The following is a 12,490-nucleotide window of genomic DNA, read 5'->3' as shown; positions in this document are numbered from 1 at the left end:
TTGAGATATTAATAATAAATACTTTTTTTTTCTAAATATTTAACACCCTGTATCTTGAAAATGAGACTATTTAGAATATATGTTGTTTATAAGACCTACTACTTGAATTTGGTTCAGGAATGCGTCTTTGGAGTTACTGCCTATCATTAAGAAACACCCTGTATAAACAAATAAAATGCTGATTATTTATGAACTTATTGGTTTTTTTAAAATACAAATTATACTTATTTTAAATACATTTGGTTATGTTAGATAACATGATTATACCTCTGAGCTATAAGCCTACACATTGCAGCTTACAAAAACATCATTTGTAAGTCTATCTTTCGTTGCCATAACTGCTACAACAGTGTTAGTATCCATCCAATATATTTCTCAGATCGTTTTTTATTATATTTAAACTACTAAAATCTCTATCCACACTGGCATTCAAAGGCAGTATAAGAAGTAAACTAAAAACAATTTTCAAAATTTTTGAACACAGGTATGTTACGCGCATTTTTTAGATCAAATACAATATACCAATATTCGCCCGCATCTAAGTTAGGATTAAGACCTAAAGACTTATGATCTAGTAAAGCATGATCCCGTCATTCATTATCGAGTTGTTGAAGATCCACGTGATCTTTCAAAAATGGAAAGCTGTTAATTACAGGAAGCAAGGATTTTTGTGCTATACATGGAACCAAAACATCAATAATGTTGAAAATGTCATCGTGAATTTAGAAGCGTTTTTTTATTTCAGTCACCAATGTTTTATAAAAACTTAAACAAGAAACCAAAAACTTATTTAAATAATTTTTGTCAAAATTAGGGTCACTTTGTAACTCTTGCAAAGAATGCTGTGCTGCTATCCCCAATGTCCAAAAATATTCTAGGATTTGTGTGATCAGTTTTATCAATATCTTTGTTTGTAAGCTTATTAAAGTCAATAAAATTACAGCACAGATTTTCAACAGTTTGGATATCTCGGGCAATAATTTGTACAGGAGTGGTGCTTCGGATTGAAACATTGTATTAATGTTATTGAGTAGATTCAACACATAGACCATAAATTCGAGATAAATTTTAGTGTATGTTTTGTTTAAAATGTCAAATATTTGTTCGTTGGTGTAGGAAGGATCTTCAAAACAAACCAACCTGAAGTATTCCTTCAGTGGTTCATTACTGTTCCAAGATCCGTCAGCAACACTTCCACTGACAACCACCTGGTCTGACTAGGTAAAAGAATTCTGTGTATGTTGGTACCAAAGAAATGCTGGAATTCTGTAATTTTTTCCTGCCTCTAAGAATTCCTACTATAATGTGCACCTATGTTGCGAAGCAATTCTTCATTTCGTTTAGGCAATCCCAGACATGCTTTAGATGCGCACAAGTGCATCATGTGACAAGAACATTTAACTAGAACAATGTGTAGCAGATCCTTTCTTAGGTGTGAAAACACAGAGTTTTGCTCACCCACCATTACATTCGTAGTGTCAGAAGAGAAGCCAATCAGGTTTTTAAGAGGAATTTTCTTCCTGCTCAGGCAAGATTTTAGGGCATCATAAAGATCACTTAGGGCATCAAAATCTTCATTTGTGAGTCTTCTAAAAATCAATTAAGTATACTGTAATATACGTGCATTTTTACCAGATAACTAGATAAGTTATTGAACTTACTGAAAAGTAAGCTGATTTAAAAAATGCTGCACGGTCACATTACACAAATATCCTTGGTACTTTGGTTCAAATTCTTGGTATTGATTGTAAATAGCAACTAAGGATTTTCCTGTTATGGATTCTTCCAGAAATTGCGAAAGGTCAAAACTTTGTATGTCCAATCTTATACGTTTCGAAGGATTAATGTCCGTAATGGTATTTAAAACGTCACAACTTGGGGTAGATCTAAAATTAAATTATATTATTTTTTTATATGAAAAATGGTAAAATTTTGAACCTATTTGCTGTGACTTCACCCACGTTATTTTCTTCCGAACTAAGAAACAAAACTGTGCTTTCCTGAAAGCATTTTTGAGCACCTGATGTACAGGGCTCAGTTATTGGCGTTGAACTCAACGTAGGTAAACTAATTGTTTCACTATAGTCAATATCTACAACTGCAGGTACTTTGCTGCAAAAAAATAAAAATGATTTGACTTAACAAGCGTTTTAGAAGGTTGTCTAAAAAGTCACAAATAACAATTATTGTTTTGTCGTAAATACAGTATGCTTTATAATATAAATATATTGATTTATTATTAATAAACACTTTCTTATTAGCCCTCCATATGCTTTATAAATAAATAACCCTATTTTAGTGTATAAATAGGCTTTGCTCGTCGGGGTTGAAAACAGCCATTAAGTAAAGTTTTAATTATTTTAAGCCTACTAATCTCATACTTTTTTATATTAATATTGCTACTGCAAGTACCTATACACATTTTAAAAAAATCTCAGAACTTACCTTTTTTGTTTCGAAGTCTTCATGTTTGCGCAACGCCTCCCTTAATTTTAATCTTAGCTTTAAAGATGGAAATAATTCCTTGAATTCCGCTGATTTAAGTAAGTTTGATAACAATTCAATGCTATCTAACTCATGAGCTATATAAAAAAGATAGAAATATTGTTATTAATGTTATTTTAACTAAATATTTAATTTAAACCTGTATTGCCTTATATAGCTTCCAACACAGGATAAATATCATCATAGATACCATTTTTTTTAAAATATCTCGATCTCTGTCAACGTCAACGCCGTCGCCGTCGTTTGCAACTCGGAAGCCGAAGTTTTTCTACTTTTAAGTGCATTTAATTTTAAGCTTGTTTTTAAAAAGTTTTTTTTATCAATTTTTTCACTTGTAAATTTTTTGCTTAATATGGGTCCTATAGGGTGTCCAATTTAAAATGAGGTACATGGGGATCTTGGAAACCGTTGAAGATACAAAGTCGGTTAAATGGAGGCAAATTCGTATTTGTAATGGAAGCATAATTCGTTGCGTATTTGTGTGCCCAAAAATAATCTATGTCTGTTTTATTTTAAATCCACACCGTTGTGTAGATACAAGGTGAAAAAGAAAAAATGAACATTTGCGAAAACCTAACCTAACCACCATATTTTCTTTATTATTGGAGCTAAGGTAATCAAAATTTCAACATATTATGGGCAAGGCAACATGGCAATTTTAAAAATGATATAAAAAAACCTAGGCCTTCTATGTTGCGCACGGCCGAGGTGAGCTTTTATTTTTTTTATGAGCGCCATATTTAAATTTGGCATTTTAAAAATCCTTATTAAAAATGTTTTCAACCATGTAAGTAGTATATCTGGCGGGGTTCTGGGCAGATTTGACCTTTTTTTGATATCCAGTTTGACCTTTGCTAAAAATAGTGATAGGATGATGTATTTGAAGCGGCGCACTACTGCGCGTGTCTTAACTTGTTGTGCGAATAGGTGACGTAATTTTTCTTTTTGACCTTTTTTGATAGAGTTTGACCTTTACTAAAAATAGTGATAGGATGATGGATTTGAAGCGGCGGACTACTGCGCGTGTCTTAACTTGTTGTACGAATAGGTGACGTAATTTTTCTTAATAGTTTTAATAAGTTGACAGTGACGTAATTTACGTGTGGCTGTTGATGAGGTGTTAAAAAAAATGGTGATATGTAAATATTAGTTTAAATAAAGAAAAATTGTGACATTAATATTTGTTTGTTTGTTAATGAGAAAGAGAGAGAGTGAGATAGATGAGCGTGGCGTAACTTAGGCCCAGCGTGGTGCCGTGCGGATCAATACGGAATAAGTGATATTTATGGGTAGATAGGTAGGTTTAAATAAAGTCATTGTTTATTGAAAAGACCACATCTATTTTTTTTCTTTTTAGGTTACAATTATATTTCTTAAGAGTGAAGCAAAACACAAAAATACATATCTTAAAATACAGAAATTATTCAGTAGGTAGATAGGTAGGTAGCTAGGTAGGTAGGTAGGTAGGTAGGTAGGTAGGTAGGTTCAAATAAAACTAATTGTTTAGTGAAAAGGCCACTTCTGTTTTCCTTTCTAAGATACAGATATATTTCTTAAGAGGAAATCAAACACAAAAAACAGATTCCTATAACTATATGAAAACAATATAAAATTATCTTACATACATTTACATTTTAGAAGAAAATTCAACTTTCAGGCATACTTTCCCTACAGTATAAATCGTTTTTTACAAATTGTGAATATAAAACATCAACAAAATTGTGTTTACTTATCGATCTAGAGCAAAACCAAAAATAATGTTTACATGTGTTACAATATCTTGTGCCTCCACAATTAACATACTGGGAAGAATTCTGAAATTTAAAAAAATGTTTCAGGTTTTAATGTCAGTGTGAAGGTAATTTACAGTCCTTTTGTCATCTGATGGATTTAAAGATACTTTTTTTTTCTGATAGATAGTGTAAACTTCATGTTTAATTGCAAAAACAAAAATAATGTTTACATGTGTTACAATATCTTATGCCTCCGCAATAATATATATTGAAGAGAATTCTGAAATTTAAAAAATGTTTCAGGTTTTAGTAATTAATACTATAGCCCCATGGTTTAGTGTCAGTGTAAAGGTAATTTACAATCCTTTTATCATCTGATGGACTTAAAGCTACTTTTTTCTGATCTGATAGTATTACACTTCATGTTTAATTGATTTAATTAATTTTTGAGAGCACTCAGTAACTTGATTATTAAATAAACATTGATAGTAGTCATCAAATGTGATTGTATTTAAAGCGCTGGACTTTATTCCCTTTGCTTTTTTGTGTTCTTTTAAACTATTATTATTTCCAATAATTTTATATGTATACATTTTGGAACGTAATCCAATAAATTCTGACATTATTTTTCCGTTGTTTTCGACCTTCATCAAACCAATTACTTTTTTATTTTTCAGAGGTATACCAAAAATATTATTTTCATCATAATCAGAAGTATCAAATTTATGTATATCTTCTTTTATATGAATATAGATGTTATCAACAAAAAAATGATAAATCAAGGAATCTGTATCAGTATATAACAATTTTGCACAATCCCCAAATTTTTTTTTTATATAATTGTAGTGAAAATCATACACTATTGTTTTTGATATGTCAAGAATTGAAAAACCTGCATAAATGGGTTTGTTAAAAGTTATATTTAATTTTGACATTTCAATTAGAACCATGTTATCATCAAAAATTGTGAGACTATGAAAATTGGTTTTGATATATAATAATTTGCACCATAACGACCTGACCACCTCGTAACTAATTTAACATCTTTGTATTTACGCACATTTTCCATGGCCTTACCAAAATTTGCATTGTTTATTAACTTATAAAAATTTTTATCGTGTTCATTTTTACTTTGTTTTCGCAATTCGGTATTTAAATCAATAAATTTTTTATAGTAAGCTGATTGTTTAAATTTAAGAGTTCGGTGAATTCTTGTAGTTTCAAACCGAGTTGAAGAGCTTGTTTTAGATTTCTGTAATGAATAATATAGCTTTTTTCTTTATCATTTAATGTAGTAAGCAGCTTTAGGTATTTTTAGATTTCGAAATAGGTGGCACGCAACGTTCAGCGCATAGAGGTAAGTCTTTATGCAATTCATATAGTTCACTGGGATATGTAAGATTTACTTCAAAAATATAACCAAAAGGACAGTCATCTGAAATGTCTAAAATATTTATACTCTCTTGGTAGAAATCATCAACCCATTGAAATTCCGCAATTGGTAATGACATAGACATTGCTGCTCCATAAAGATTGTTTACATCGTAATACATTAAATATGAAATTGGTTCGTTAAAATTATATTCTTGCCCCATAAACTGATTATTTGCTTTTCCATATCTGTTCGAACACTGTGAAATTCCCCCTCGTATACCTCGTTCAATAAACATAAACATATCAGGATCTGTTAGTAATTCTAGTTCAGTGTTTGTCATTTTTAAAAAGGCATCAAAGGCTAATGATGGTGTTGCAACATAATGTAAACAATCAAGTTTGTAGGTTGATAAACAAGTTGAACGAAAATTTTCAAATATATCTGCTAGTAAAAGAACATCGGTTTTTGAATACAATTCCATGTATTCTTTTAAATTGTGAATTTTAAATGTATTCCAAATATTGATTGCGTGATTATAATCATCATCAGAAATATTTTGATTATTCAAAGAACTATAAAATTTTTCTTTTTCGGGTAAATGTTCGTCTTCAATTTTTTTCCAAGTATCTAAATATTCGTAAGGAAATACTCCTTTTCGAGTTAATAAATGAAATTCAGAATTATTTGAATAAAAACTTTTAGTAATACTTTTTTGATCATCGGATAAATATGAAGCTAATTTTTCAATGCTTGATGACATAAAACGAAACGAATCAATAAATCTAAAAGATATATTTGTATTTTCTATATATTTGGTAAATGAAATGTATCGTTCTTTGTTAACGGGTAATAAAGTAATTTTTCCTTTTATCTCAGTACTTAAATCTTTAATAAAAAAATGGCTATCATAACCTGATAAATTATGAAAAACTACAGGTATGTGATGATTGATTATTAAATAAACATTGATAGTAGTCATCAAATGTGATTGTATTTAAAGCGCTGGACTTTATTCCCTTTGCTTTGACAGTGATTTGCAGTTTGAAAATATTTTAATTCTTCAGCAGTTAATTTTTTCATAAGTAAAGGATTGGCAAATATTTCAGAAATTTCATCGGAGATTTGTTTAAGTTGATTAATAAACCATTTAATACAATCTGAACCAGTGTAAGAGTTAAATCTTGACAACTGATTGTTATAAGAACATTTGTGGTAATACGCTATGCTACATGGAATATGTTTCTGATTTTTTTTTGTTTTTAATGCAGTGCTATTTGAAACATTTTCTTCACATTTACTAAGAATACATTCCAGGTCACTGTAAATTACGAACGGTACTTGTTCTTTATTTTTAAAATTTTTAAACTTTAAAATCTTTTCATTCTCTCTAGGCATTAATATTTTAGTTGTGTTTAAATTTTTGCAATCTACAGAATGTTTTAGTAAATTATCTTTTGATTTAAAATGATTCAAGCAACGGTCGCATAACCAGGATTTATTTTTTACGTTACCAATTTGAGAATTCACTAATCTAGATAAATTTTTTATGTATGCAAAGTGAAAATTCCTGCTATTTAAGATATTTTGACTTTTATTTAAATGTAACTCATCATCATCGTTTTCTGAGTCATCATCATCACTATTATAGTTAATACAAGGAATAATAAGTAAGTTAATTTTCAGTTCAAAGTCTGTTTTTGTTAAACTTACAGGAAAAATTTCTTTCTTTTCAAAAGTGTACACGTTAATTGAAATTGAGTTCATTTTTTCAAACTTTGAAATATCTTTTAAACCTATGGGAAAAGTAATATCGTAATAATGTAAGCCTTGTACTTGTGTAAAATGTGGATATGAACTGGTAGCACTAGAGTTTTTATGAGAAGGAGCAGGATATAAAGCACACACTATTGACCATAGAAAGCAATATTGATCATTATTTTTTATATTAATAACCGCTTTTGTTTTCTTAATAAAATTAGGTAAATCCACATAAGTCGATAAACCAACACTAATGGGGTTAAACTGATTTATATTAATTTTAAGGTGAATAATTTGAAATAAGGCCCACCCGCTATCCCTTTCTTGAAAATTTTCCAATTTAGCTAAAATTTTCTCTTCAATATTTTTCTTATACCAATATTTTAAATTTGTTGTGTTGTCAATAATTTCATTCTTTGTTAAAAATGTTTTAACATCTGTTTCAGCAGTGTGTGGCTTTACAAAATTAGCAGAAAAAATTGCATTTACTTTAAGTAACGATTGCTTTAATTCTTTTTTTATTTTTAAGGAAAAACTTTTAAATGCTCTTTTTAAAAAAAATTTAGGATCTTTGATATTAACGTTAGTTATAATACCCGTTTAATTCTTCCATTAAAACAAGATTCCACATCTTGCCAAAGTAGAGTTTTTATGATATTATGTTGTGATCTACCAAATTTAATTCGCTTAGAATTCTTTAAATTGAAATGATAATGTTTGAGTAATGCAAGTCCTGCTTCGGCACAAGAAAAATTTTGAATACATTTTGATTTTGTTTTTATACATTTTTTAATCGTAAAAATATTTTTTCTTAATAAACTAATCCACTTATTGTGTTCTTCTTTAGTCTTAATTATCCTACTAGCCTTTTCAAAAGTTTTAATTATTTCCTGTACTAATTTATCTATTTTTTTGTTACTATTAGTATCTAAAACCTAATGTTAAATAGAAATTAATTACTAATGGTTCTTTATATTTCTGCTTACATTTAAAGAGCTCTGATAATTTCTACCACTGGTACTGGGTTGTGGAATGCCGCTACTGCTGCTATCACGGCTGGTACCAGGTTTTAAATAAGTACCATAACCGTAATGGTCATCTGGATGGGTACGTTTATTTCCAAACATTTTTGACTTTGTACAGGATTCTAAAAATCAAAATAAATTTTCACTCAAGTCAACTGTTTTTCTTTAATAAAAGAAATAGAATTACAAACTTACAAGGGAAAATAAACAGTTTCTGCTGCTGCTTTTGCGAAGATTTACTTGTATAAGCTGTTGTAACAATAAGTACGCTTGAAGTGTGTGAAGAAAGTGCTGTTGGAAAACTAATATTGAATAATAATAACTCAAATCAGTTTAGAAATAAATCAAATAGGGTTCTTTTGCAACCTAAAATTGTTGTTCAAATTGTAATGCAAATTAATTTATTTTACATAATTCGTTACTATAACCCCCTAATTTGTTATCACTTATACATGCACAAACAACAATGATAAGTAATTTTTATAACTTGAAGAATTTTTAAAATGTAATCTAATTTTCTGTTTTCGTGACATTTAACCTTCTTTTATTTTTATAGACTAATTGGCATTCTGTGCTTCTTTATAGGGGAATATGGAGTAAATATTATATAGCGTATTAACCATTAAATGTTATGTGTTTGTTTGAAATAAAATTGGTGAATTTTGCTAATTTAACCCTAGTTTCCACTAATATCTAGTTTCTTTTTATATAGTGGAAAAGGGTTTGGGAAACCCTTATTTTAATAGAAAAATTAAAAAAAATATATTTAGTTCAAGTATCTAATGGTGCAAATAATACTAAAATACAATATTTTGTTAAATCCTAACTCTACGTATGAAGAAAAACACAATTTATTGTTTTGCGTAGTGGAAAGAGCAATAGAAACCCTTATTTTAATAGAAAATTAAAAATAATTTAATTCCACTACCTATTAGTACAAATAACACTAAAATGCAATGCGTTGTTAAATCCTAATTCTACATATGAAGAAAAACGCAATTTATTGGTTTTATATATTAAAAAAAGCTACTGGAGACCCTTATTTTATTAGAAAAATTAAAAAATAATGTAATTCCAGTATCTATTAGTACAACTAACAATAAAATGTAATGCTTTGTTAAATCTAAACTCTACATATGAAGAAAAACACAATTTATTAGTGTGTAACGTCACTTGCTGATTAGGTTAATTTTTATCTTTTAAAACATGTATACATAGCAAGCAAAATTAAACGCTTGCATTCACACGGTTACTTCTAATAGTTCTAATAGTTCAACAGTGACTTGAAAAAATGGCTAACGTTCCATCCACTATCATAATTAAATCCTTAGATAAATCAAATTTTCCACTAGATATGGGTTTAGTGGTAATGAGAGAAATGTTCACGTAAGTTTTTTATCCAGTGTGTTTTTTACAACAATAATCATTTTGACTTCTCCTTTCTTGTTTAATGAGTATTTTTATTTTTCATTTCAGTTTTGGTGTGAAGGATATATCAATAAAAGGGGATAAAATATTTATATGCCTGACGTATACTCCACGGCATCAGAATCTAAAAAAGAAATTTGGAGACTTGCCCATTCAATACATTAGAACAAAAATGTTTGAAAAAGAAAAAGACTTAAAATTGTTTGAAACGGCGTTAAAAAGATTTAATTTTAAAATCCGTTTGGACGAGGAGGAAGAGGAGGAATTCCAACAACAACAACAACAAATAGAGAGTGGTCCTAGCAGAAAAAAGGTGAAAGTTTCACAACCAGAATCATCGTTGTTGGAGTCTAGGATTAGCCTGGATTTTGAAGAAGGTGATGACGTTGTAAACACCCAAAGGACACACAAGAAATCTTTAAGTGTCTTAGTTGAGGATGATGATGATGATATATTCAGCCAAAAATTTTAAGAATTTTACCGATATTATATTATTTAAAATTTTAACTATATTATATTATTTAAAACTTTATTTTTTTTAATATTATCAATATACTAAATACAAGATTGTGTAATTACACTTGTACTTATAGTAATTTGTATTTTTTTAATTTTAATTATCAATATCCTATATGTAATACTGTATCACACTGGTACTAATAATAATAATTTTTCATAAATATTTTGTTAGTGCTCGAGACATCATTACAACTTGAAACATGCACTCGAGCAGACAAAACTGTGTAACACCTACATATGTAGGTAATAATATGTGGACACCACCCAAACTAACTGAACTAAGTGCAAATGTAATAAGTTACCATGTAAAAAAGCAAGAGGATATTAAAAAACTAAATGTACCTCTACCTTGTCAAACATTAATTAGTACACAGTATTACAAAAATGGATTTTAAATAGATTTATTTTCATATAGTGAATTATATAATATATATGTAATGTATAGGTATCTATGTATAAAATAAAACAAAAGTTTATTGTACAATAATAGTCTTTTATTTTATAGTTAAAATATTACAATACATTGTTTTTATCTATCCAACTATTATGTTTATCACTAAAACCTAACCAACGAACAAGTACTTTATTTTTACTACGTTTTAAAATTTTTTCAACCAAGTAGGCATCAGTAAATTTAACTTTTTGTAATTGCTGTTCATAAAATCCACCTTTAATTTCTTGCTTGTCAACATCTTCTAATATGTAGGTGGCAGGATTTGTGAGTTGTACCTTTTTAATAATAAAAATTTCAGTAGACCAATTAGCCATGTATTTTTTATCAAAAACACTTCGAGTTTTAGAAATTCTAACGTGATCTCCAATTTTAAATTTAGGCTTTGATGCTAATTTTATATGACTATAAGCTGTTTTAAGCAAATATTTTTCATTTTTTTCACTTACTTCAGAAGGTTTCATACCAATTGTTCTATGTTTTTTATTATTATAAGTAACTACTACTTGTGGTAATAGGGTATCCCATTTATAAGTTCCATTTAAGTTTAATTGTTTCCAAATCTTGTTTTTTGTGTTCTTATTACACGTTCAACTATGGAAGCCTTCTTTTCACTGTAAGTGTAGTAATGTCTTACATTATACTTTTTAAAAAGTGTTTGACAAGGTTTTGATAAAAATTCTGTTCCTTGGTCTGTTTGTAAAAGTTTAGGAGAATGCTCCTTAAAAATCCTTTCCATGGCTACTGCTACTTCCTGTCCAGTTTTTGTTTTTAAGGGATAAGCCTAAACATATTTCGAAAAACAATCAATTACAACTAAAACATATTTAAAACCATTATTGTCCTTTGCGTAAAGTCCTAATTCACAAAGATCGGCTTGGTACAATTCATAATGGCCCTTTATTATAACACGACGTCTTTTAAAATTAATCCTTGCAGGTCGATGTATTTCCTGTACAATATATTCTTTAATTTTACTAACAGGCTTTTTTGCTGATGTCATAACTAAAATTACTCAGTTTTTATTCAATAATATTTGCTTCTCGAAGCTGTTCAATAATTGAACTAATTTCGTTAGTATGACTAGTATTTCCAGCACTTTCTGATGCTATCAAAAGCCTCAATCTTTCTACTAACTCGTTAGGATTATCCCAATGCACGTATTCGATTGGCTTATTGGAATATTGCATAAATAATTTTTTCGGTGTGTATTTATCAACACCTTTACCTGATATGTGATGTATTGCTGGTGCAATAACTGTTTTATACTTCTTTAAAGTACTTCCTTGTATCTGTTCTGTTCCTTTATAATATCGTCTGTGGGCGTTCGTTTTAAAGACTATTTCTGTGTATTTTTTTTTCATCTTGAATGGTATAATTCGTAGGCCTTTTTTTAAACAATAACTCATACAAACCAGCTGTACCTTTATAACGTTTTCCTTGAACTATAATATCTGAATCGATTATTTTCATTTGTGAATCCCCAATATAAAATTTATCAGATATTTCATTAAAAACCACCCCATACTTATGATCAAATTCCTTATTTTTATCTTTAATCATTTCCTTAATATACTTTCTTGGTAAAGCATCGTATTGGTCTAAATAGTCCTGAAAAGAAGCTTCATTGATATCTTCATTTCTTGTTCGTTCAAAATTTCTCTGTAAAGTCGTTTCCAATTCTTTTTCTTGATCA

The 12,490-nt window shown here is 28.8% G+C and overlaps 1 protein-coding gene across 1 annotated transcript; it reads left to right on the top strand.

Moving 5' to 3' along the window:
• Window positions 1-9,654: 9,654 nt before the first annotated feature.
• Window positions 9,655-10,498, top strand: LOC115887825. Its single transcript, XM_030907338.1, has 2 exons — window positions 9,655-9,782; window positions 9,873-10,498. The coding sequence occupies exons 1-2, from the start codon at window positions 9,688-9,690 to the stop codon at window positions 10,294-10,296; spliced, it is 519 nt and encodes a 172-aa protein (XP_030763198.1). The 5' UTR covers window positions 9,655-9,687; the 3' UTR covers window positions 10,297-10,498.
• Window positions 10,499-12,490: the final 1,992 nt, after the last annotated feature.

Source organism: Sitophilus oryzae, unplaced genomic scaffold (assembly GCF_002938485.1).
Source record: "Sitophilus oryzae breed Bouriz unplaced genomic scaffold, Soryzae_2.0 scaffold_637_pilon_pilon, whole genome shotgun sequence".
In the NCBI taxonomy this organism is placed as follows: domain Eukaryota; kingdom Metazoa; phylum Arthropoda; class Insecta; order Coleoptera; family Curculionidae; genus Sitophilus; species Sitophilus oryzae.
This window is presented reverse-complemented; position numbering and strand designations above follow the sequence as displayed.